The following is a 22527-nucleotide window of genomic DNA, read 5'->3' as shown; positions in this document are numbered from 1 at the left end:
ACCCACTTCCAGCTCGAAGAAGTCAGAACTGTTATCGACCCCCTTCCCCAGCAGCATGGAGTTCACAAGATTAGAGGGAGAAATAAAGCCAGAATTAAGAACAGGTAGTTAGTGTAGAAATAGGGGATCGGGTCAAATCGAGGAAATGAAGGCCATGAAACCCATCTGCCTCTGGAAGCTGGAGACTGCCCCTGGGAGAATAAAATATTAAGGGTCTCCAAAGCTCATTGATTACCAAATTTACCTGCCTTTAAAGACTGTAAGCAAGGAGGTCTATGTGCAGCCCTAGGAGAAAAATGTTGTTTTTATATAGATCACTGTGGGATAATCAAGGATAATATGACAAAAGTCAGAGAAGGACTAGCAAACAGAAAGAAAAAACGGGAAGCTAGTCAGAGCTGGTTTAAATTCTGGTTCAATTTTTCCCCTTGGTTAACTACTCTGGTGTCCACTATAGTGAGACCCCTAGTATTGTTGCTACTAGCTGTAACTATAGAGACCCAAGATTGGCTCTCTAAATGTTCTTGGAAAGGGGGGAATGTTGAGAACAGGGTGATATCTGTGCAGCTAGCTGTCTTAATCACCAGGATGCAGGCAGTTGCGACTGCACCCTAAAGCCAATACAGCGCAAACAGGACTGCTGGGCCCGTGCTTATCGAGGTTGTTAAGAAATATTTGTCTGAGAAATGTGCGGCTAAGATAAGAAACCTTATCTATCAAGGACGGGGGGCCTAACTCCGACTCATCTCCTGCACAGTTCACCCCTTCCCTCCTCCCTTCTTCCTCTAGGACCGTTCAGTTCTGGTGGGACCCAATGAGAATCAAATAGATTGGCAGGACCCAACCAGAGGAGGACTAAAGTTTAGCTGTTCAAATGTTAACCAATTAAAAAGAACACCGTAAAACTGTTTGCCTTTCATTATAAAAGCCTGCTGAACAAAGGCTCAGGGCCTCTTAGCGTCACCGGGTTACCGTGTGCGCAGAGGACCAGGCTCGAGCTTGCCAATAAATGACTCTTTGTTGCTTGCATTGATTGTGGTCTCTGGTGGTCTTTGTGGGGTCTTGAGCCACTGGGCATAACAAAACGTTTAGACTATGGGCACAGTCTATTTAATGTGCAGGAGACAGTTCAGATTTTCTGCTTACTTTTATGTTCACTGGCAAATTGTATATGAGGGGATTTTGCCGATTCGATGTACGACTTCTAATACACACAATGTTCTGCTGTTTTCTCTTTGAAATGTGTGTAGAATGTGCCCTGCTGTCTGCTATCTTGCTCTTCTCACACTGAAATGTACACCAGGGTTTTCTTTTTCTTTTTTTCCCAAATAGTCACTAACCTTATCATTTTCCCTTTACTTGCATTTGGAGTAATTTGTTTTTCTTCTTCTAAACTCTCTTGATAGACTAGCTTAGTTCATTAATTAAAAACAAACAAAAAAAAGTTTTCCAAGCTGGGCATGGAGGCACACACCTGTTATCAGAGCAACAGGGGAGGCTGAGGCAGGAGGATTGTGAGTTCAAGGCCAGCCTCAGCAACTTAGCCAGGTCTAGCAAACAAGTGAGACCCCATCTATAAATAAAATATAAAAAGTGCTGGGGATGTGGCTCAGTGGGCAAGCACCCCTGGGTTCAATCCCTGGTACAAAACACAAAAACCCAAACCAAAAACCAAACCAAAGCAAAACCCCTGTCCTGATATGATCACCAAGGTCCGTAGTCTCACTGCCCAGTTTGATGTGTCCCATTAACATCGTCAGTCATGTCAAGACACCTGTCCTCTGCTTGGTTCTCAGTCCACTCACTGATTACTGAGAAACCTCTGGCTTTATTTGCAAGACGTAGGGAGGTTAGTTATCTCTGATGCTCAGTCAGGCGAGTCTCAGGAGTTCTGGAGTCTGGAGAGTTAGGCGGCCGGCTGGCTGGGGTCACTAGTGCGAGTCCTCTGGGGCAGCCCCCCGGTGAGTGGGGCCAGAGCAGCATACACACTGGGCCCCGCAGGGGGCTGCTCTGCCTGGGAGGAAGGATAGACAGCTGCCCTCCATCGGACTGTCACACTGCACAGCTGGGCGTAGGTCACGTCCTGGGGACCTTCAGGTGCAGCAGCCTGCAGTGGGGAGATGGCGAGAGGGAGGGTGTGTGCTTGGCAAGGTGAAGCCAGGGGCCTGGACAGGAGGGACCCACCTGAGAGTCCATGTGTCTGTCCTCTGCATCCTCTGTGCCCAGGAACTGCCCCGACAGTGGGGGAAGAGGGGAGCTCCCGTCCCTCCTGAGTCCTGAGTGCTTCACCTGGGCGTACGTTGCTCCCTGGGGGTCTCCTTCAGGTGTGCTCTGCAGCAGGGACACAGCGAGACAGAGAGTCTCTTTGGGTCCACTCAGGATCTCCTTAGCCACATTCCACTCGGTGACCAGAGAGACCCCTTATCAATCACAATCAGATTATGCGTCACCCCTGACAGGTCTCCAGGGATTTCCCGAGGTCTTGGAGGACTGGCAGCCTCTTCCTAACACTCCTGCCCTGCCCACAGGGCTACAGCCACACTGCCCATCTTCCTGAAAGAGCTGCCTCAGGACCTTGGCACCTGCTGTGTCCTCTGCTGCAGCTGCTGGCCCAGGTTCGCGTGGCCCTGTGCATCCAGGCTGGTGCTGAAGACGGCTTATCCGAGCCCTCCCTGTGCCCCTTTCTCTGCTTTCTTTCCCTAAGGGCTCTGCCCCTGAGGCTGCGGGACTTCACATCGTCCCCTGGTGAGCGCAGGGAGTGGGGCTCTGCTCCTGCTGCATCTGCAGCTCCCACTTGGAGCCGGTCAAGAGGGGCTCCCTGAGATTGGCTGGATGGACGAGGGCAGGGGAGCCTCAGGGACGGGCGGCTCATTCACTCCTGGTCCTTCTGAGGCCCCAGGACACAGCAACAGCCAGGGTCAGGAGGGCACCCAGGTGGGCCCAGGAAGCCGCAGGAAAACAGGGAGGGTGGGCCCAGCAGGGGAGGCCGGAGCTCCCAGAGGGAGGGGTCAGCCTGGTCACCCCTGAGGGCCCCTTGGGGAAGACAGCCAAGTGGCCGGTGGGTTGGGATGGGAAGGAGGAGTTCCTTGTGCCTGGACAGGGCGGGGTCTCACCCGAGTGTGCAGCTCCACCCCGTCCTCGGGCTGCGGGTCCTTCACAGCAGCATCTGCAGGGGCAGAAGGGGGTCGTCTCCTGGACAGAGTTGCTGGGGTCTCTCAGTCCCACAGGCCCTGCCCTGTCCCAGATAGGGACACAGAGCCAGGGAGTGGTGGTGACGTCCCAGGTCCAAGCGTGGGGATCAGTCCATGCAGCCTGAGCCCCAGGCCTCCCGCCCTGGGAAATGGGGAGCCCTGGGGCTCCACCCCACCCCAGCCCTCTTCCCCTCACAGAGGTGTTGTTCCTGGGTGGCGGCGGCTGGGCTGGACCTGGGGAGACAGGGGGTGTCAGGTGGCAGTGAGGACGGTGGGGGGTCTGGGTCTGGAGCAGGAGTCACCTCTTCTGCAGGCCGCTGTCCTGGGGCTCTGCTTCTGTGGCCCCTGCAGGTCCCTGGAGGGCAGACTCTGTCTGGGCTGTTTGAGAGGAACAGTCTCAGCCCCAGGGGAGCCACGCACCCCACAGGCCACCGCGGGGGAAGGGGGCACTTGAAAATGCCCCTCCAAGGTCTCCTGAGATGGGACAAGTCAGCAGCCTGAAATCTGTCTGCATGTGGTGAGCAGGGGTCTGCTGTCCTGCTTTTTCTGTGGAAGTGTTTCCTAGTGACCTGTCCCCAGGGGCAGGTTTCCCTGGGGCTGCTGCCCTTGCCCACCTTGCCTGACCCACAGGAAGCCGATGGCCTGCGGAGGCCCAGGTCTCCACTGCCACTCACCCGCCTTCCTGCGTCTGCTCTGATGCCAGAGGAGGAGGAGGAGGAGGACCAGGAGGAGCAGCAGGAGGAAGGCCACTGAGACCCCGACCAGAACCAGCAGCTGCCTTCCCAGTCCTGAGCACAGTGACATTGTGAGTAGGGGCCATGCTGCCTTCCTGAGCACCCACTGTGTGCCAGGGCTTCCCACCTGTCAATCGTGCCACCCACCCCCCAGTTACAGATGAGGAAACTGAGGCTGAGAGAGGGCCACCTGCCCAGTCACCCAGCAGGAGCAGCAGAGCTGGGGCCTGAGCTGGGGGAGTCTGACTTCCAGTCTCCTTCCCTCCACCAGAGCTCAGCCTGAGCTGCAGGGAAGGAGCCTGGACAGCCTGATGTTCCCGAGCCCTCCCTGCACAGGTCACTGTCACTGCACAGAGGGGACAGTGCCTGCAGGTTCAGGTCCGGGGCTTCCCTGGGTGCCTCCTGTCCAGCAGGGCACGCCAAGGTCAGCACTGAGGGGAACTTGAAGGTCAGGCCAGGCCTCTCCTCTGCACTTGGGGACACTGAGCCCAAGGGGAGGGGGCTGGGTCCAGGTCAGTGTGTCCAGAGGAGGCTGCTCCACTCCAGCTCAGCCCTGTGTGGGACCCCACCTCCTGCCAGAGCCCCTCACTTACCCGTCTGGGGTCCTGGGTCCGTGGGGGTGAGGGGCTGCTCCTCAGGGCCTCCTGGGGTGGGGGAGGTGAGTGCGGGCTGCCTGCTCCCCACTTCAGCTGGAGGACACTGGTGGCCCCTCCTCTCTCAGGGTGGATTCCGCTGGCTGACCCTCCCAGGGCCCCTCACTCCCACCCACCCAGAGCTGTCCAGGGCAGGGCCCTGAGTGAATCCCTAGCTCACAGAGGATGGGGTCAGGGGTCACTCACCTGAGACCACCAGGGCCAGGGGGGCACTGGGCCATGACAGCAGGTAGGGGGATGAGCCTTGAGCCCCATAGCACCTTAGTCCCGTGAGGGCTGAGGTCACAGCTTCTCATGGAGAATTCTGCCTGGACCCTGGAGCTCTGGACTCTGGTCTCAGACGCAGGGGGGCATCAGCTGCCCCCTCCTTGACCAGAAGGAAGGTGTCCCACTGGATCCGTGATTGACACAGCAGGGTCACGTTCTCTCCTGAGGACACTGTGGGACCTGGCTGCACTGAGGAGGGAGGGTGTGGCAGGGAGCTGTCCTAGAGAGAGGAAGGAGGGGTGAGGGGCCCCAGCTTGTTCTGAGTTGAGACCTCACCAGGGCCTCTCTGAGGACCCTGTGCTCTCTGTCTGGCTCAGGGTCTCTGATCCTCCTCTCCCTGTGCCTCCCTGTCTCTGTCTTCTCTGCCCCTCCCTGACCCTCTCTGTCTCTCTCCCTCCTGAGACCCCACATCTCACCCTGCCCATCACCTCCTGGGCCTCCCACACAGGGCTGTGCAGAGTCTGGGTCACTGACTGCACACACTGGGCTCCTCACCTGTGACCAGGAAGTCCAGGGGGTCACTGGGGGCTGACCACTCAGAGGAGAGCCTGTGTCCACCGTAGCATCTGTACCGACCCCCATGGGAGCCACTCACAGGGCCCAGAAGGAAGGTGGCCTGAGACAGCCCAGCCTGGAGCTGCTGGCCAGGGAGCTGGGGGAGTTCCTGTCCCCCCTCCTTGGACAGAGCAAATCTGTCATAGCCACTGTCTGAGCGACACAGGAGGGTCAGTTTCTCTCCAGGGACCAGGACTGGGCTGTGCTGGGTCAGGAGGGAGGGCTTCCTGGACAGCCCTGGAGGGAAGAGGAGGCCTGGGGTGAGGGAGGACCTGCCAGCCCTGCCTGCCCTCCTGCTGCAGGTCCACTCCCTCACACCTGGGTCTCTGGCCATGTGGTCCCAGGTTCCCTCACCCTTTCTCTCACCTGGGGCTCTCTAAGATAAAGGTCCCCACAACCTGCTGGGTGTCCCCAACTGTGTCAGGAAAGGTGGAGCTTCCTCACCTGAGACCAGGAGCTCCAGGGCGTCACTGGGAACTGACCACACCTGGGGGGTTCTCCTGTAAATGCCATAGCATGTGAATGTCCACCTGTGGCTGGGGGTCACGGGGCCCACAGGGAACTGGGCCTGGAACTGCCCACTGGGGTCTTGCTGTGAGTCCAGGGTCCAGGTGAGCTTGTGTCCTTCTTCCTTCGTGAGAACAAACCTGCCATATCTACGCCATGAGCCACACTGGAGGGTCACGTTCCCTCCTGAGGTCACCACAGGGCTGGGCAGGGCAGAGAGCCTGGGTTTGCTGTAGAATCCTAGCAGAGAAGGAGGCAGGTGTTAATGGGCTCCCTCCTCCACACCGTCCCCAGCTGGGCTGTGACAGGTACACCTGGGAGCAGACCCCCTTCCTGAGGGCAGAGCCAGGTGTTGGGTCTCCAAGTGTCCTCGCACCTGTCACCACCATCTCCAGGGGGTCACTGTGCTCTATCCAACCAGCAGGGCTGTGATAGTAGCATTGATATCGCCCTGCATAGTGCTCTGTCATGGTTTGGATGGAGAACTTGGACTTGTTCCTGGTCTTCTGTGGGACCCTTGTGGCCCAGGGCACGGATCTTCCATCTTTCTTCAGACAGTACATCTTGGACTTCAGGGTCCCCTCACACCAGAGGGTCACTGGCGTCCCCCATGGGACCACAGAGCCTGGCTCAGCCCACAGGGTGGGCTTGGGGAGGGTCCCTGCAAGGGAATGAGAGGCTGGGTCCCAGCACAGCCCCTCAGATCCCAGCCCTCAGCCCAGCTCCCTCCAGGCTCCCCAGCCTCAGCCCACAGCTGCTGTTCTCCATCCACTGCCCAGGGTGGCTCCTGGTCCCCAGGGAGGAACAGGACCTGGGCCAGCTGGGGACACTCACCTTGCCTCCCTCGGGTCCCGGGGCCCAGACTCAGCCCTGGAAGAGAGTTCCTGTGAGAGGGGAGCCCTGAGGCCTGAGCAGGCCCTCTCCTCCCCAGAGCCTCCTGGGCCCTGTGTCCCCTGATGTCATGGCTGGCTGTGGGCTGGGGTCCCTCCCAGAACAGGGTGTCCCCTCTCCTTCTTCACATCTCACCAAGGCAGAGCAGGGCCGTGAGAGTGGGGGTCATGGCCTCTCCTCCCCAGGTCCTGGCTTTGCAGATGGAGGAGGTCACAGAGCCTGGCAGGACAGAGGGTCACAGGATGTGGCCAGTTCGAGGCTGTGTTCTGCCTGTTTTGTGGGTGTGACATTAGCAGCCCACAGGAAGGGGAACTGCCCTCCCCCTGAGATGGACGCAGCACTGTGTGTGGGATGGGCCTGGGCTCCCTGCAGGCAGCTCAGACAGCAATGGTGCCTGTCCTCACCCCTCCACTGTCTGCTGATCTGTCCTCATCCCTGCAGGGCCAGGAGGCAGCAGCCAGTGCACCTGGTGCCCTCCTCAGCGAGCCCCTTCCAGGTGAGGGTGACCTGGGGCTGGTCATCTCTTCTTAGGGGCTCCTTCAGGCCATTCTTGGTGCAGGGTTCTTGGGTCTTAGCTGGGGCCATTGGTCTCCCAGCCCTGGACATGCTTTAGGGAAGATGCAGGTTCCCCCCTCAGGTGGGCACAGAGCAGCAGACCCTGAGCACCTGGCTGTGCAGTCAGCTGGAGCTCTGCTGGGGGCACAGAGAGGGGCAGGGCCCAGGGAGCTCCTCGCCTCTCCTCCTGGTGCTGGTGTGGATTTCCTCTGCTAAATGGTCCCCTTCGGGGCTTCCCCTCTCCTTAGCAGCAGAACCCACCCCTCTCCCTGGGATGGAATCTGAGGCCTCCTGCCTCCTGGGAACCCCTGTCTCCTGGGCAGGGTGCCCCTCGGGGGCCAGCCTCCAGCTCAGTGCCAGCTCATTTCCACTGTGGTGTCGTCCTGCGTAGGGACATCTGGCCTCCCAGACCCAGCGTCCAGTTTGGAGCCCATTCTCTGCACCTCACGACCTGGAGTGTGCGGTCAGCGGTGTCTGGACACGGACAGGCTCAGCCAGCTTGTCCTCCAGGGCAGGAGGCCAGCCTGGGTTTGGGCCGGGAGAGGTTTGTGGTGGCCAGTGGGTGGGCTCAGGGGGGTCACTGCCAGGGAATAGATGCTGGGTCCCGTCACATCTGCACCTCAGTTCCCACAGTCCTCCCAGTTCACCACCCCGGGCTCAGGCTGCTGTCCTCTATTTGAGGCCTCCTGGTTGTGACAAGGTTGTGAAGTGGTCATGCCAATGCCCACCCCTCCTGACCTTAGACCCTCATGGTCTCTGCCTCCCTGTCCATGTCATGGGGTTGAGTGTCTGGGTGGATCCAGTCTCGCCTTCCCCCTCTGCTGTTTGCCTGGAATCCTCCAGGAGGTGGAGACCCTGTGTGACCCTCAGTCCTCCCCTCTCTGTCCCCATGTTGTGGGGACCCTGGTCCTGTCAGGGCTCCATCCATATCTGTGAGGTGACGTCTCAATGGTCCTGTGCCCTGTGGCCTCCTCAGGACCTGTGACCCAGAGCTCTGTCCATCACCAGCCCGGGAGTCAGCTCCAGGGATGCACTGGGGGTGCACCTGCGACCCCCGCCCATGGACTCTGGCCTTGCTCAGCATAGCTCAGAACCACGTCCTCGGGAGGCTTGGTGTTGGGGTGAGGAGGTCACCAGTGAAGGCGAGCAGAGCTCACATAGCCTGCCTCAGGGATGCACACACAGGGGCCACCCACACCATGGCCTGACCCCTTTCCCGAGGCCTCAGACGCTGGGGTGTAGCTGAGGAGGGATGGGGAGCACGCAGAAGGGACCAGCAGAGGGGGGCTGGATGAACGGGCAGAGCAGAGACGGCCCGGGTCCAGAAGTCCCAGCCCTCACCTGCAGCCAGGTTGGAAAGCTCCAGGCTGGGGGACATGAGGCCCAGTGGCCAGGCCAGGATTCCAGCTTCTGTCCTCTGGTGGCTGGTTCTCCCGGGGGGGTGTGGACACCACAGGCACGGAGAGCTCCTCACATCCTCGTGTGGCAGAGGCTGTGCTTCCCCCGTTCACTCCAGGACAGGGTGGCCTTTGCCTCAGACATGGAGCTGAGTCTGATCAAAGGCTACTGTGTGTGCTCCAGGTCACCTGTCCCCAGGGTCCTCCTGATTACCTGGAGGCCTGGGAGGGGCAGGGGGTGCAGGGGAGGTGGGGCAGGGCCGTCCCACGACAGGTCAGTCAGGAGGGGCTCAGGATGCCGAGGTCAGCCTAGAGGACAGAGGCTGCCCAGCCTTCACCAGCCCTCTCTGTCTCCTAGGAGCCCCACGTGACATCAGCCCCACCCACAGAACTGGCTCCCCCGCAGGTGGGTCTCCTGGAACTCTGCATGAGGTAGTACCCTTGGGGACAGGTTCTGGCCTGAGAAGAGGGAAAGTGGCTCCCATTTCAGGGGCCCTGAGTTGGGTTTTTCCCACCTGCCAGGAACCTGTCCTGAGCAGTCACCTCTGTCCTGCTTCCAGCCTCCACCCTCCAGAGCTCCACGGGGCTGAACTGTGTCCACCTGTGCCTGGCTGGGCTGGTCTTGGTGATCCTGGTGGTGATTCTGGGAGGAGCTTGGCACCGCTGGCTGAGGGCACAGAAGGACGAGGGCACCCGCCAGTGAGCTTACACCCCAGGACCCAGGGAGACGCCCTCAAGGACCCAGCCCATGTGGAGCCCCAGGAGACCAGAGGTCACCATGATGTGCCCCTGTGGACCTGGACACTGCTGAGTCTGAACGCGTTCTCAGCCTGCACCAGGGAGCAGTGTGCACCCACCCCAGCCTCCCTCGGCGTCTGCCCCTGTGCCCCAGGGTGGCCGCCACGCTGCACACCCATCACCAGGGCGCTGGCCACATCTGGCTCCAGGATCTGGCTTGAGCAGGTGGAGCACTGGGCGTGCCTGACTCAGGCATCGGTGGCTTGTTCTCTGGGCTGGGGTCCCGCTCAGCCTGTAGGAGAGTGGGGGGTGAGGGTCCTGCCTGTCTGCTTGAGGGCTGACCCCGAGTTCAACTGGTCCCTTTCCCTTTGCTCAGGAGCAATGAGAACCTCTGCCCGCTCCTCCCTCTCTCTTCCCTAATCAGCAGGTGGCATTCCAGACTGAGGGACAGGCGGTGCCAGCTGCCCTCGTCCCTCCTGAGCTTCTTGGCTTCCCTGGCTGAGGAACAATATTGAGGGAGCCAGGTGGGGTCTCTTCGCCGCCAGCTGTGGGAGTTTCCCCGTGCGCAGCCCTTCATCTCAGGGACAAGGCCGTGTGGACTGCACGGTTCATCCATTTCAACTTACAGTCGCACGTGTGTGAGGCCAAGGAAGCCGGATGCCCGCCGTGCCACACTGTGCCATCTCATTCTGCAATGTCCAGAACTTTCCACCCACAGAGAGCAAGCAGCTCAGTGAAGCTTAGGGCTCGGGAGCGGGTGGGAGCGGCTACCTGATAGGCCTCCTGCGTTGATGCTTGTCTGGGGCCAGAGAGACAGATGTCCTGGCCATTGCGGGCAGACTGGAGGTCAGGTAACGTAACCTGCACAATTCAGAGTGGCTGAGTTTCCCTAGTAGAGAGCATTCTCCCCATGATCAAGAACACAAGCCATAGTGAATGCTGGCCAGGTTGTGGGGATAAAGGGACACCTGTACGTTGTTGGTGGACCGCAGACTAAGCCAGCCACTCTGGCAAGCATTTGGAGATTCCTCAAAAGACTGGGGGGGGGGGGGGGGGAAGCAGCAGCTCTCCCAATTTTTCCAAAAGATCTAAAATTGGCAAACTACCACAATACAACCACCTCAATGTTTACAGCAGCACAATTCACGATAGTCAAGTTGTGGAATCAACCCCGATGCCTATTGATAGGTGAATGGATTGAGAAACACACCCACACACACACCCACACCCACACAAAACCACCCACACCCACACACACATGCACAATGGAGTTCTACTCATCCATGAAAAAGAAAGAAGTGAGGGCATTTGCTGGTAACTGGATGGAAATGGAAATACCATGCCAAGTGAAGGAAGCCAAACTCAGAAACTCATGTGTTGAAGCTAGGGCAAAATGAAGGAAAGAGGGAGGGAAGGATAGGATGACACAAAGATAAAGGAAGATGAGTAATGTCAAGGCGGAGATGGAGAACAGTGGAGGGACGGAAAGGGAGGCAACGCAGGTGAATTCTGAAAAGGTCATGCTGTGTGACCCTATAAACATAGCCCAGGAACTTCAGCTTAATGCCTGGGTGGAAAGAACCGACCACATAAATTAATAGACCAGCAGAGGAAGCCTAGCAGAGGAAGGAGAGTGGGGGGGAGGGCGGACGGAGGGAAGGGGAGGGGCCATGAACTGAAATTGAATTCCATGCGTGTCCCAGTTTGTTGGGGTGCTCCCACTACGATGTGTAACCCTAAGGCTCTGATGGAAAGAGGAGGAATCCCAGGTTGAATAGGGGCACCTTTTGATCAGTGTCTCCCAGAAGCGCAAGCCTCTCCCTGTGCGGCTGTCACCAGGGCTGGTCCCCAGGTTCCCCAGCAGCTTAGCGGCCTGTGGGTGGTGGCAGATTTGATGCCAGGTGCTCACCCCGCAGCCTCCCTCTGTGTGAGCTCTGCCTGAGCTGCTGAACCAGCTCCAGGGAGCAGGGATTTGCTCCTGCTGCACCAGGGATGGAACCCGGGCTGCGAGCAAGCTCAGCACTCCCTCCTGGAGCCGCACCCCAGCCCTGGAAGGCGTCTTTCTCCATGTCTGCTGAGTGGCGGGGTGAGGCACAGCCTCTGCCCTGCGCTTCACGTTTATCAGGTTTCTTTTCAGGGGACTCTCGATGTCTCCTTCTGCTTGAAATGTTATTTTCCTTTGTGTTGGGGATGGAACCCGGCCTCTCACATGCTAGACTAGAGTGCACCACCCAATCACCTATCAGCCTCTTTTCCTTTAAAATAGCATTAACTGCATTTTGTTCTCCTCAAAAAAGATTCGTGGGTTTTTCCCCCGTTTTGCTTAGTTGTGTCTTGGGTTCAATTCTGTCAGGGGCTGGAATCCAAGCCTGTCAATAGTGTAAGACGACAAGAAATCACAAGACTCTCATTCTCTGTTTGTCTGTCGCTCTGTTTGTCCGTCTGTCTGTCTGTGTGTCTCTCTCTCTCAAGGTTCACTTCCATTATCACTGTCTCAAAAACAGTTCTGGGAGGGGGGTGACTGTGAGGAGGGTGGAGATCTGAAATTCCACCCACCTGCCAGCCAGTGAGTGAACCTCCTGTCCCCAGGTGCTCGGGGGACAGGAGGCCCTGGTCAGACGCCAGGTGGTCTCTTCCTCAGAGCAACGGCAGTAGCCAGAGTGGTAGTACCAGGACCCCAGCCCCACTTGCCACAGGAAAACTCTAGAGGCAGCAATGACTGCGCACGCGGCGGGTTGTGTGTCACAGAGGATCCCCAGTGAGGGGACCCAGATGTGCGGCCATAGGGAGTGGGCCTGGGGAGAGTCCCAGGAGAGTCTGCCGCTTGGGCTCCTCGGGACGTCAGCTCCAGCGCCTTCCCTCCTCCAAACTGACCCCGACCAGTGACTCCTTTCCAGCCCTTTGGCCCTGGCCTGGGGCTGGGCCACTGACCCCTGGTTCTGAGGCTCCAGCTCCTTGGACTGAGCGGCTACTGGTGCCTCCAGCTCTGCAGGCTGCGGATGGCCACTGTGGGCCTGTTTGCTTCTGGTTTTGTCCGCCAGTCTAGTAAATCCCTTTTCACAGTCACACCTGCACATACAGGTGTGTTTCTGTTCCCTGGAGAAGCCTGACTAGCACAGGGGAACTCAGGGTGGAAGACAGAGGGGCTGGGCTGTGGCTCAGGGGCAGAGCCCTTGCCTAGCAGCGTGAGGCACTGGGTTCGATTCCAGCACCGCAGATCAATCAATAAAATAAAGGTCCATCAACAACCAAAAAAAGACATTAAAAAAAGAGAGAGAGAGAGAGGAAGATAGGGACTGCAAACCCTTCAAACCCCTGGTCCAGGGACCAAATGGATGCCACCCCCTCCTCCAGAGCTGAGGGGTTCTCAGGAGGTGCAGGTGTGGAGCTGAGGGGGTGAGTTGGACTGGCCCCTCAGGAAGGTCCCTGCACCAACGCCTCCCAGACCCCCTTCTGCCTTGCAGAGGCTGAACCCCACCAGCGGACAGGGCACAGCTCTGAAGTGCCCGGGGCTCACTTGACCAGGAGCCAGGTTGGCCGAATGGGAAGGACCAAGGTCACCCACAGCCCACGTCGCTGCCCTCCAGGCTCTACGTGGACGTGGGCGGCAGCATCCTCCTCCACTGCCCCCATGCACCGGTCAGACGCAGGCCTCTAGGGTCAGCGAAGGCACTGTGGGCAGCCCTGGTGTGACATTGGGCCTGTGGCCAGCGGGAGACTGCTCCAGCAGAGAGAAGAGGCGGAGGCCATGCTGGGATGCTGGTGGCTCCACGTGGTCCCTGGCATCTGTCTCGTCACCAAACGTGGGCTGGAAGCCTCACCCACGTCAGGAGGCCCATGTCCTGCATGATGGAGGGCTGTCTGGGAGGAAGGGGCGTCTCAGGACACTCTCCAGGGCGGGGGTGTTGGAGAGAGACCGAGGAAGAGGAGGAGACGGGCCGAGCACAGCTAGAGGCCCGGACGTCCAGCCGGACTCGGTGGATCCAGGCTGAGTGAGGGCCGCGGGCGCCCCACTGCCACCCGGGCAGCACCGCTCACGGTGGTGTCTGTCCCCACTCCTGTTGCTCGGCGGCACGCTGCCTGGGGACTCCAGGGTGTTCTAGCTTCGTGGTGGAAGGCGCGAAGCTGTCCCGACCGTGAACAGGGGCGTGAGGGTCCACACGTGTGCCCTCCTCCTCCACCTCTTCAGTTTTCCAATAACACGCCACACCTCACACAGGACGAGAGCCACATGTCATCCCAAGTTTTTTTTTTTTTTAATGGTGATAAATTTTAATTGTTCGTTGCCACAGTATCAGTTTTCATATGTACATATAAATAGTTACAGACCATAAATACCCATATGGCAAAATATTTGCCTCTAGGCAAAAAAAAAAAAAAAACCCAAATCTTTGCAATCAACACTACTTTATACTGAAGACAAACAGATGCTGAGGAAATTTTGCATCTAAGGTGACTACATCCTACATTGCAAGTCTTACTCTAAGAACTCAAGTAGTTAAGAAACAAAAAAATGCAATCCATGTTTTCAAACCAAACGAAAATAATTATAAATAGGTAAAATAAATAAAATTCCTGACAAATCCAATCATATTATTCCCTTTTTTTGGTATTTTTTTAGTTTTATTTAATTGATAAACTGTATATATTCATGGGGTACTATGTGTTTTAATATGTACATTGCAGAATGATCAAATCAGAATATTTACCCTTTCCATGTGGTTAAGAACACATAACTCCTTTAGTTATTTTGAAATGTACATTAACTATAGTCATCTTGTTACACAACAGACCACCAGAACTCACCTCCAACTTTGCACTTTTCCCCACCCCACCCACCCGGAATTCTCCAACCAGATTCAGGTATCTGGTAATCACTATCCTACTGTCAGAATTTGACTTTGGTAAATAACCATATAAATGCGATCAAGTGGCACTTGGTCTCCCTGCACGTCCTCTAGACTCACCCCATCCACTTTGTTAAGGCCCAGTAGTATTCGGTGTTCATACGCTACTCCCCTCCAGCCACCCCTTGGACACAGGCCGTGTCCATGTCTTGCCTATTTGTGAATACTGCAACATAGGAGGGCAGATAATCCCTCAGCATACTGACTTCAGTTTCTTTGGATATATATCCAGTAGTGGGGTTGCTGGATCATACAGCAGTTCTGTTGTTTCTTAAGGAATCTCCGTACTGTCTTCCAAAATGGCTGTACTGACTTACAGGACCACAAGGGGTAGATCAGGGTTCCTTTTATCCAGTCATCAGCACTTGTTACCTTCCACCTGTTTGAAAATAACCAATCCAGCAGGTATAAGGTAATAGCTCATTGTGGTTTTTCATTTGCATTTCTCAGAATCTTTTTCTGTTGAACATTTGTATGTCTTCCTTTGAGAAATGTGTATTCAAATCCTTTGTCCATTTTTAACAGATTTGTTTTGCTATTGATTATTGAGTTTCATGTCTACAGTCAATAGAAAATACTGATGGAACTCTTCAAAGAACCTACATATTACTCTAATGCAAATTATACAGATACCTATATATAAATATACACATGAATCTCTTCATATATGTATATATGATATTTTTATTTTGGATGAGATATGTTCCTCTTCTTTTTTTGAAGACTATCCCAATTATGAAAATGTTCTAATTTCTTTTAAAAGATCACTTCTTGTAGGATGCACACTGACTACTGTGAGAAAGGCCATCCTACAATTTTTTAGAAACTTTCTAAGAATATTTGTTTTACTAAGTTTTAATTATACCCATTAAAAAGTCGATCTCAGAAACTCGCAAGGCTGAGACCGGAGGATTGCCAAGTTTGAAATCAGTCTCAGCAAGACCCATTTCAAGAATAAAATGAACAGAAAATTTTAAAAAAGAAAAAAAAAAAAGAATAAAATGAATACAGGGCTGGGAATACAGCTCAGGGATAGAGAGCCCCTAGATTCAATTTCAGTACTAGGGGGTAAAAAAAAAAAAAAAGTTTGATTCCTTTTTTATTATCCTTGGTCATATGAACCAAGCCCTTTATCACTTACTATTCAATCTGCTGGAGTCTCACTGGCACCATGCGACCCAATTTCTTCAGTTACTTTCTAGTTTTACATACTTTGCGGTTCATGCTTACAGGAACACAGTTAAAGGTCGTCTCAACAGAAACATACAATCTGAATGAAAAAAAGCTAAATTATGTCACATTTCATAGTGACCTATGAAGTCAATGTTCACTGTGAACTTCACTTTTTTAAAAAATAATTTTAAAATAGATCTAGTGTTATCAGATGAAATTTTTCTCTTACCACGATTATATGTATAAACCAAATTGAAAAAGCAAAAACACAGAGCTACTTCTCCCCTTTGCCTAGTGTGATCATTTGTCAACTCCTGTTACCCAGGTTGGGCAGCAACCTTCTGCAAAATACTGGAATAATCTCTAAGCAAAAAAGAAATGCATTAACAATGACTTCCCTATTTTTAAGGCTCCTCCATTCACGTTTTAAAATAAAACATGGTTCTGCAATGGTCTCACATCCCAAAGAATGATTTCTGGGAAACTTCCTACAGAAATTCATCTTTTGACTTGTTTTGTCTTCCCATTCCAAAGACATCCAAAAGGAAGTGAAATGTTTTTTCACAAAAATTGGACCTACTGGGATACTTCCTTTTTAAAGGACACCCCTTCATGCAAAAGCTTCTGAAGCAGTCAGGTCACTGAATTGAAGAGTTTGGAAATCAAATTCAGAAGTTTCTGACGGAAATTCACTTTGTCTCCAAATCTCCTGAGTTGAGTGCCACACTCAACTTCCACCTTTGTCAACGCTGACGCTGGGGTCGGCTGCTCGCTTTTCCACCCCTTCTTTCCAGGCATCTCTGCAAGCACAGCTGTGATCTCTGCTCCAGCCCCCAGAGAATTCAGTTTATCTTCAGTTTTCCTGAGCTGAGTGACACACTCAACTTCCAGTTCTGCCGGCGCCTGCGTTAGGCTCGGTGGCGCGCGCGCCTTCTTTCCAGGCATCTCCCCGGGCGCCGCCGCGATCTCTGCTGCAAACCTGGGGCACTCTGTCCCCCTACACAAGTACTCAGGCTTCCGTAGGACGCGGGCCGCACGCCGGGGCGGCCGGTGGGACAGAGTGGCCGGGCGCGCGGAGCCCCTGAGGTCACTCAGCGTCTCTCATCCCAAGTTTTAAGCACCCAGTGTTTCTTAACATTGGCTTAATCCAGTTCAGCCCCGGATTCAGAGCGTCCTGACATCCGCCTCTGCCTTCTCTTTCCTGCCCATGGCCTTTGGTAGCTTTGTGAGGTGGCCTCCCTGTGCTACAGAATGAGGCTGCCTTCCCTTCCGGGGACACCTGCGAGTCTCGCCTCCTGCTGCAGCCACCTCCCTCCTGCCTCCCTCCCTTCCATTTTCCTCCTTCCTCAGTCTGAAGACTGCTGGCAAAATCTTCTCCAGGCTGGAATCTGTCACTGGCTGTGCTAGATGTCCCTGTGCACGTCGCAGGTAGCGCCCTGGCCCTGGATGTGGAAGGTGAGACACAGCACCCACAGGGCCCTGCAGACTCAGCTGGGTGTCCCAGCCGGAAGGCACAGCCCGCGTGCCTTTCCCACACCTTGCCTGCTCTTCCAGCAGCTCCCAGCGCCGCTCCTGCCTGGCATCTTTTATATGAAAAAGTTTCTTGTTATTTTCATTCTTGACGATTGTCCCTCACTGGGGAAGTTGGGACCCCAGTGTAATTTTAGTTTGCATTTCTGTGATGGCCAAGGAAGGTCAGCCTCATACTGTTTTTGACAAGTGTCTGCTTAGTTCCTGGTCTAGCTCAGGAAACCTGTCACCTACCAGATGTGAAGACACAAAGTGGGCGAGCGGAGACCTCAGCCCTGCAGGGACCAGTCACAGGGACTCTCCACTGTGACAATGACCTCCAGAAATGCTGGCATGCTCGGGAGAAGACCACTGCAGGATATCGCAGGGTGGCACCACAGAGGGACGACATTGAACTGGAGAGTGTAGCAGGGAAAACTTCAAGACTGCAGAGACCAGAACCTCCATGGGTGAGGGACACAGGAGTCACCTCTGCTCCCAGGAGCACCAGAGGAGGAAGGAGAGGGACACAGGGGACTCAGTGGGCACATCAATGACTGGGGGACCCCAGCTGCCCTCAGACACCAAACCCCAGACCCAGGAACCTCAGGGGCACCGCACAGGACCAGGCAGGGGCACCACCCTGGGCACTGAGCTCAGGCTGCAGGAAGCCAGGTAGTGGTGGAAAGCACACCTGCACAGGGAGGGACACAGGCTCTGCCAGGACCACTCAGAACCCAGGGGGCAGCTGGAGGGTGGGAGAGAGAAGGGAGGAGAGAGAGAGCAGCAGCCTCCAGCCCTGCCCTGCCAGGTGGAGGCAAAGAGCGGCTGGCTCACACCCCTCTAGGGGACCTGCCGGCAGCTGACCTGCCCTGAGGAGATGCTAAGCCAAGGTCCTGGGGGCAGGACACTGACCTCCAGCAGCCAATGGACTACCAATGAAGGGCAGGCCTGGTGGGTGCTGAGGAGCCCTGCCAGCTCTGGAGGGGACGCTGTGCCATCCTCTGCACCACCCAGGAGAGGAAGCAAGAAGGAAGCGTCCTAAGTCATTCCCAGAGGCCTGCAGCATCTGACACCACACCACACAAGGACTTCCTGGGGAAGGAAAGCACCCTGGACATCCCCATGGAGACAGGGCACAACCCTCCACAGAAGAGGCCCTCACTGCACAGCATCCCAGTCCAGCACACCACCTCCTGACTGGGTCCCCAGAGGCCTGGTCCCCTAGTGACGTCACTGCCTGGGCTTCGTGTGAGGGCACTGGGTGGTGTTTGCAGGACAGTGTTGCCCAGTGGTGCGTTTCTCAGCAGGAGGGCGAGGGCTCAGTGGGACACACTTGCCTCAGCAAATCCAACCAGCAGGTGCAGAAGAGTCACACAGCGTGACCAAGGGGCGTGTGTCCCAGGTGTGCAGAGGCAGTTCATCATCCAAAGCCCATTAGTGTGATCCATCACAGCAACGGGTGACAAGGATGGTCCCCTGCAAGTCACCTCACAGCTGGAGGAAAAGCCCTTTTCAGGGTCCACATGCACTTGTCAGAGAAAAGCCCTCAGTGAGTCAGGAGAGGAGCAGAGCCTCACCCTGACTCGGAAGAGCCCAGAGAGCCAAGGCCCAGGTCCCAGCTGAGGCGAGAAGCCACCTGCTCCCACTCCATCAGGGCAGCCAGGAGCCCTGAGCCTCAGCCTCGTGCTCCTGTCCCCAGGACCCAGGGACAGGAGTGAGGGGAGCTAGGTGTCCGGGTGGGAGGACGGAGGGGAACAGCTTGTTCACAGTGTCACCAGGGGCAACGTGAGGACCTAGGGGTTCAGTGAAGAAAGGAGACCCTGCAGGACCCAGGGGGCCATGCCAGCCAGGGGACTCTAGAGGTGCCAGGCGGATGGTTTCTAAGACCAGCAGTGAGCAGAGGAATCTGGACTTAGAGCCAGCACTCAGGTGACAGGGCAATACCTGGGGAGGTGGAAGTGGCCAGGAGGGACGTGGACGGTAACAGCAAACACTCAGCAGGACTCCCGGGGTTTTTAACGTGACTTTTTCAGAGCCATGTCGACAGTACCAGCACCCCTGATACACAGTCCTCAGACACCAGCCTGTGGCTCCACCTCCCGGGTTTCAGGGAAGCTGCACAGACAGCTGCTCAGGGGGACAGGCTCCTGGAGGGCTGCAGAGAGCGGTGGGCCAGCCCTGTGTGCTCTCAGCACTGTGGGGAAGACTGTGCAGCCAGCACCCAGCCGTCCTGACCCAGCCATCTTTGCTGCCTGGACAGTCAGGGTGCAGCCCCAGCTGAGCCAGGTGGCCTGCAGACCTCTGGATGGTCCTTCATCTCCCAGTCTCTGCACTCTGGGTGCTGCCTGTTCTCTGCTGTTCACCTCCTGGCTGCATCTTGGGTCCCTCTCTGGTCATACTGAGCCTGAAACAGCAGGATCCCGAGGACCACCAGGACCCAGCCAGCCACGCCCATCCGGATGAGGTTCCCCACTGTGTAATCCTGGGGAGGTGAGCCTGGGAATGTGGACACACAGGGCAGAGGTTAGGGCAGACCCAAATCACCACAGGATCCCCCATGTCCACCCAGGATAGCCACCTCCCCTGCCCCACACTGGACCCTCAGAGTCTAGCCCCAGGGCTGAGAATCCTCCTGACTCCCCTGTCCTGGGGTCTGAGCTGTTCTGTGATGAGCGGAAGGTCTCAGTGTCTCCTGAGAATCAAGGTAGAGGAGGGGGCTGTGTGAAGTCAAGGACCCTGTCCTGCCTGGACACACGCCCTGGGCTCTTCTCACACAGGACTCTACGGAGCCCCTGAGAGCCCTTCCCTGCTGCTCGGGCTCCCCTCTGCTCCTCTCCCTGGTGCTTCACCCTCACTGTGCTCTGTGAGTTCAGCACTGTGTCTGAGTCACGTTGGAGCAAGTTCAGCTGAGCCCCAGAGCTCAGGGCTGGTGGGGAATGTGGCCCATGGTTCAGGGGTTCTCCTGTCCTGTGTGCTCTGCCCAGCCTGGGTCTCTGGACTAGATGACCACGTCCCCTGGAGAGGAGTTTCCATTGAATACCCAGCTGAGGGCCTGTGGTCAGGGGTGAGGGCTGGTCCTCCGGACCCACAACCCCTGTGTCAGAGGAGGAGGAGGAAGAGCAGGAGGAAAAGCTGCAGAAAGGCTCTGAGCCTTGGACAGGAACCTCCTGGCCCCTCCCAGTCCCTGGACATTGTGAATGAAGAGAGGCCACTTCACGCACAGCATGCTGGGCCTTGGCAGAAGTCACCTGCAGCCCTGTCCATCACAGGGCTCAGCCCTCTAGGCACAGAGTTATGACAAAACTGAGGCTCACCCAGGTCCCCAGCAGGAGCAGCAGAGCTGGGGCCTGAGCTGGGGGAGTCTGACTTCCAGTCTCCTTCCCTCCACCAGAGCTCAGCCTGAGCTGCAGGGAAGGAGCGTGGACACCCTGATGTTCCCGAGCCCTCCCTGCACAGGTCACTGTCACTGCACAGAGGGGACAGTGCCTGCAGGCTCAAGTCCTGGGCTTCCCTGGGCGCCTCCTGTCACGTTGGAGCAAGTTCAGCTGAGCCCCAGAGCTCAGGGCTGGTGGGGAACGTGGCCCTTGGTTCAGGGGTTCTCCTGTCCTGTGTGCTCTGCCCAGCCTGGGACTCTGGACCAGTTAGACATGTCCCCAGGAGAGAGTTTGCACTGGATCCCCAGTTGAGACCTGGGGACAGGGGAGAGGGCTGGTCCTCAGTGTTACAGTCCTAACCATACCAGCCCTGCCTGCCCTCCTGCTGCAGGTCACTCCCTCACACCTGGGTCTCTGGCCATGTGGTCCCAGGTTCCCCCACCCTTTCTCTCACCTGGGGCTCTCTAAGATAAAGGTCCCCACAACCTGCTGGGTGTCCCCAACTGTGTCAGGGAAGGTGGAGCTTCCTCACCTGAGACCAGGAGCTCCAGGGGGTCACTGGGTTCTGACCACACCTGGGGGGTTCTCCTGTAACTGCCATAGCATGTGAATGTCCACCTGTGGGTGGGGGTCACAGGGCCCACAGGGAACTGGGCCTGGAACTGCCCACTGGGGTCTTGCTGTGAGTCCAGGGTCCAGGTGAGCTTGTGTCCTCCTTCCTTCGTGAGAACAAACCTGCCATATCCCTGCCGTGAGCCACACTGGAGGGTCACGTTCCCTCCTGAGGTCACCACAGGGCTGGGCAGGGCAGAGAGCCTGGGTTTGCTGTAGAATCCTAGCAGAGAAGGAGGCAGGTGTTAATGGGCTCCCTCCTCCACACCGTCCCCAGCTGGGCTGTGACAGGGACACCTGGGAGCAGACCCCCTTCCTGAGGGCAGAGCCAGGGGCTGGGACCCCAAGTGTCCTCTCACCTGTCACCACCAGCTCCAGGGGGTCACTGCACTCTGACCAGCCAGCAGGGCTGTGATAGTAGCATTGATATTGCCCTGCATGGTGCTGGGTCATGGTTTGGAAGGGGAACTTGGACTTGTTCCTGGGCTCCTGTGGGATCTGTCTGTCCCAGGACATTGAGCTTCCATCTTTATCCAGACGGTACTCCTGGGCCTCCAGGGTCCCCTCACACCAGAGGGTCACTGGCCTCCCCCAGGTGACCACAGAGCCTGGCTCAGCCCACAGGGTGGGCTTGGGGAGGGTCCCTGCAAGGGAATGAGAGGCTGGGTCCCAGCACAGCCCCTCAGATCCCAGCCCTCAGCCCAGCTCCCTCCAGGCTCCCCAGCCTCAGCCCACAGCTGCTGTTCTCCATCCACTGCCCAGGGTGGCTCCTGGTCCCCAGGGAGGAGCAGGACCTGGGCCAGCTGGGGACACTCACCTTGCTGCCCTCGGGTCCCGGGGCCCAGACTTCGGGTCCCGGGGCCCAGACTCAGCCCTGGAAGAGACTTCCTGTGAGAGGGGACCCCTGAGGCCTGAGCAGGCCCTCTCCTCCCCAGAGCCTCCTGGGCCCTGTGTCCCCTGATGGCCAGTGCCTGGCTATGGAGGTCCCTCCCAGAACAGGGTTTCCCCTCCCCTTCTTCACATCTCATCAAGGCAGAGCAGGGCCGTGAGGGTGGGGGTCATGGCGTCTCCTCCCCAGTTCCTGGCTTTGCAGATGGAGGAGGTCACAGAGCCTGGCAGGACAGAGGGACACAGCGTGTGGCCACATGGAGGCTGGGTTCTGCCTGTCACGGGGTGTCACAATAACAGCTCCACAGGAAGGGGAACTGCCCTCCCCCTGAGATTGGCACAGCACTGTGTGGGTGGGGCCTGGGCTCCCTGCAGGCAGTTCAGACAGCAATGGAACCTGTCTTCACCCCTCCAGTGTCTGCTGATCTGTCCTCATCCCTCCAGGGCCAGGAGGCAGCAGCCAGTGCACTGGTACCCTCCTGATCCAGCCACTTCCAGGTGAGGGTGACCTGGGCTGGTCCTCCCATCTCAGGGGCTCATTTAGGCCATTCTTGGTGCTGGGTTCTTGGGTCT

General features: G+C 56.8%; 1 protein-coding gene and 1 pseudogene across 3 annotated transcripts in view; both read right to left on the bottom strand.

Annotated features, from left to right (window-relative positions):
* The window catches only part of LOC306648235 (leukocyte immunoglobulin-like receptor subfamily B member 3), a 28839-nt pseudogene extending 6605 nt beyond the window's left edge, over positions 1–22234 (bottom strand). Inside the window, exons 1-13 of the transcript XR_013766953.1 lie at positions 22088–22234; positions 21884–21912; positions 21426–21710; positions 20987–21289; positions 5341–5637; positions 4765–5065; positions 4519–4569; positions 3866–3979; positions 3494–3569; positions 3388–3425; positions 3114–3166; positions 2185–2331; positions 1087–2107 (exon numbers count right to left, since the gene is read on the bottom strand). The product of XR_013766953.1 is annotated as a leukocyte immunoglobulin-like receptor subfamily B member 3 (transcript). The remainder of the gene's footprint in view (positions 1–1086; positions 2108–2184; positions 2332–3113; positions 3167–3387; positions 3426–3493; positions 3570–3865; positions 3980–4518; positions 4570–4764; positions 5066–5340; positions 5638–20986; positions 21290–21425; positions 21711–21883; positions 21913–22087) is intronic.
* LOC306648284 (phorbol-12-myristate-13-acetate-induced protein 1-like) lies at positions 15797–16648 on the bottom strand. Of its 2 annotated transcripts, XM_079118272.1 has the most exons (2): positions 16499–16629; positions 15797–16461 (listed from the first exon to the last, which is right to left on the bottom strand). In XM_079118272.1, exon 2 carries the CDS (start codon positions 16364–16366, stop codon positions 16202–16204), a length of 165 nt encoding a protein of 54 aa, XP_078974398.1. In that variant the 5' UTR covers positions 16367–16461; positions 16499–16629; the 3' UTR covers positions 15797–16201. The 2 variants fall into 2 exon arrangements, with proteins under 2 accessions (XP_078974398.1, XP_078974397.1); XM_079118271.1 differs by having other exon boundaries at positions 15797–16648.
* Positions 22235–22527: the final 293 nt, after the last annotated feature.

This window comes from Sciurus vulgaris (assembly GCF_902686455.1).
Source record: "Sciurus vulgaris genome assembly, chromosome: 17".
Taxonomy (NCBI): Eukaryota; Metazoa; Chordata; class Mammalia; order Rodentia; family Sciuridae; genus Sciurus; species Sciurus vulgaris.
The sequence above is the reverse complement of the archived record's forward strand: the minus strand, read 5'-3'. Positions and strand labels throughout refer to the sequence as shown.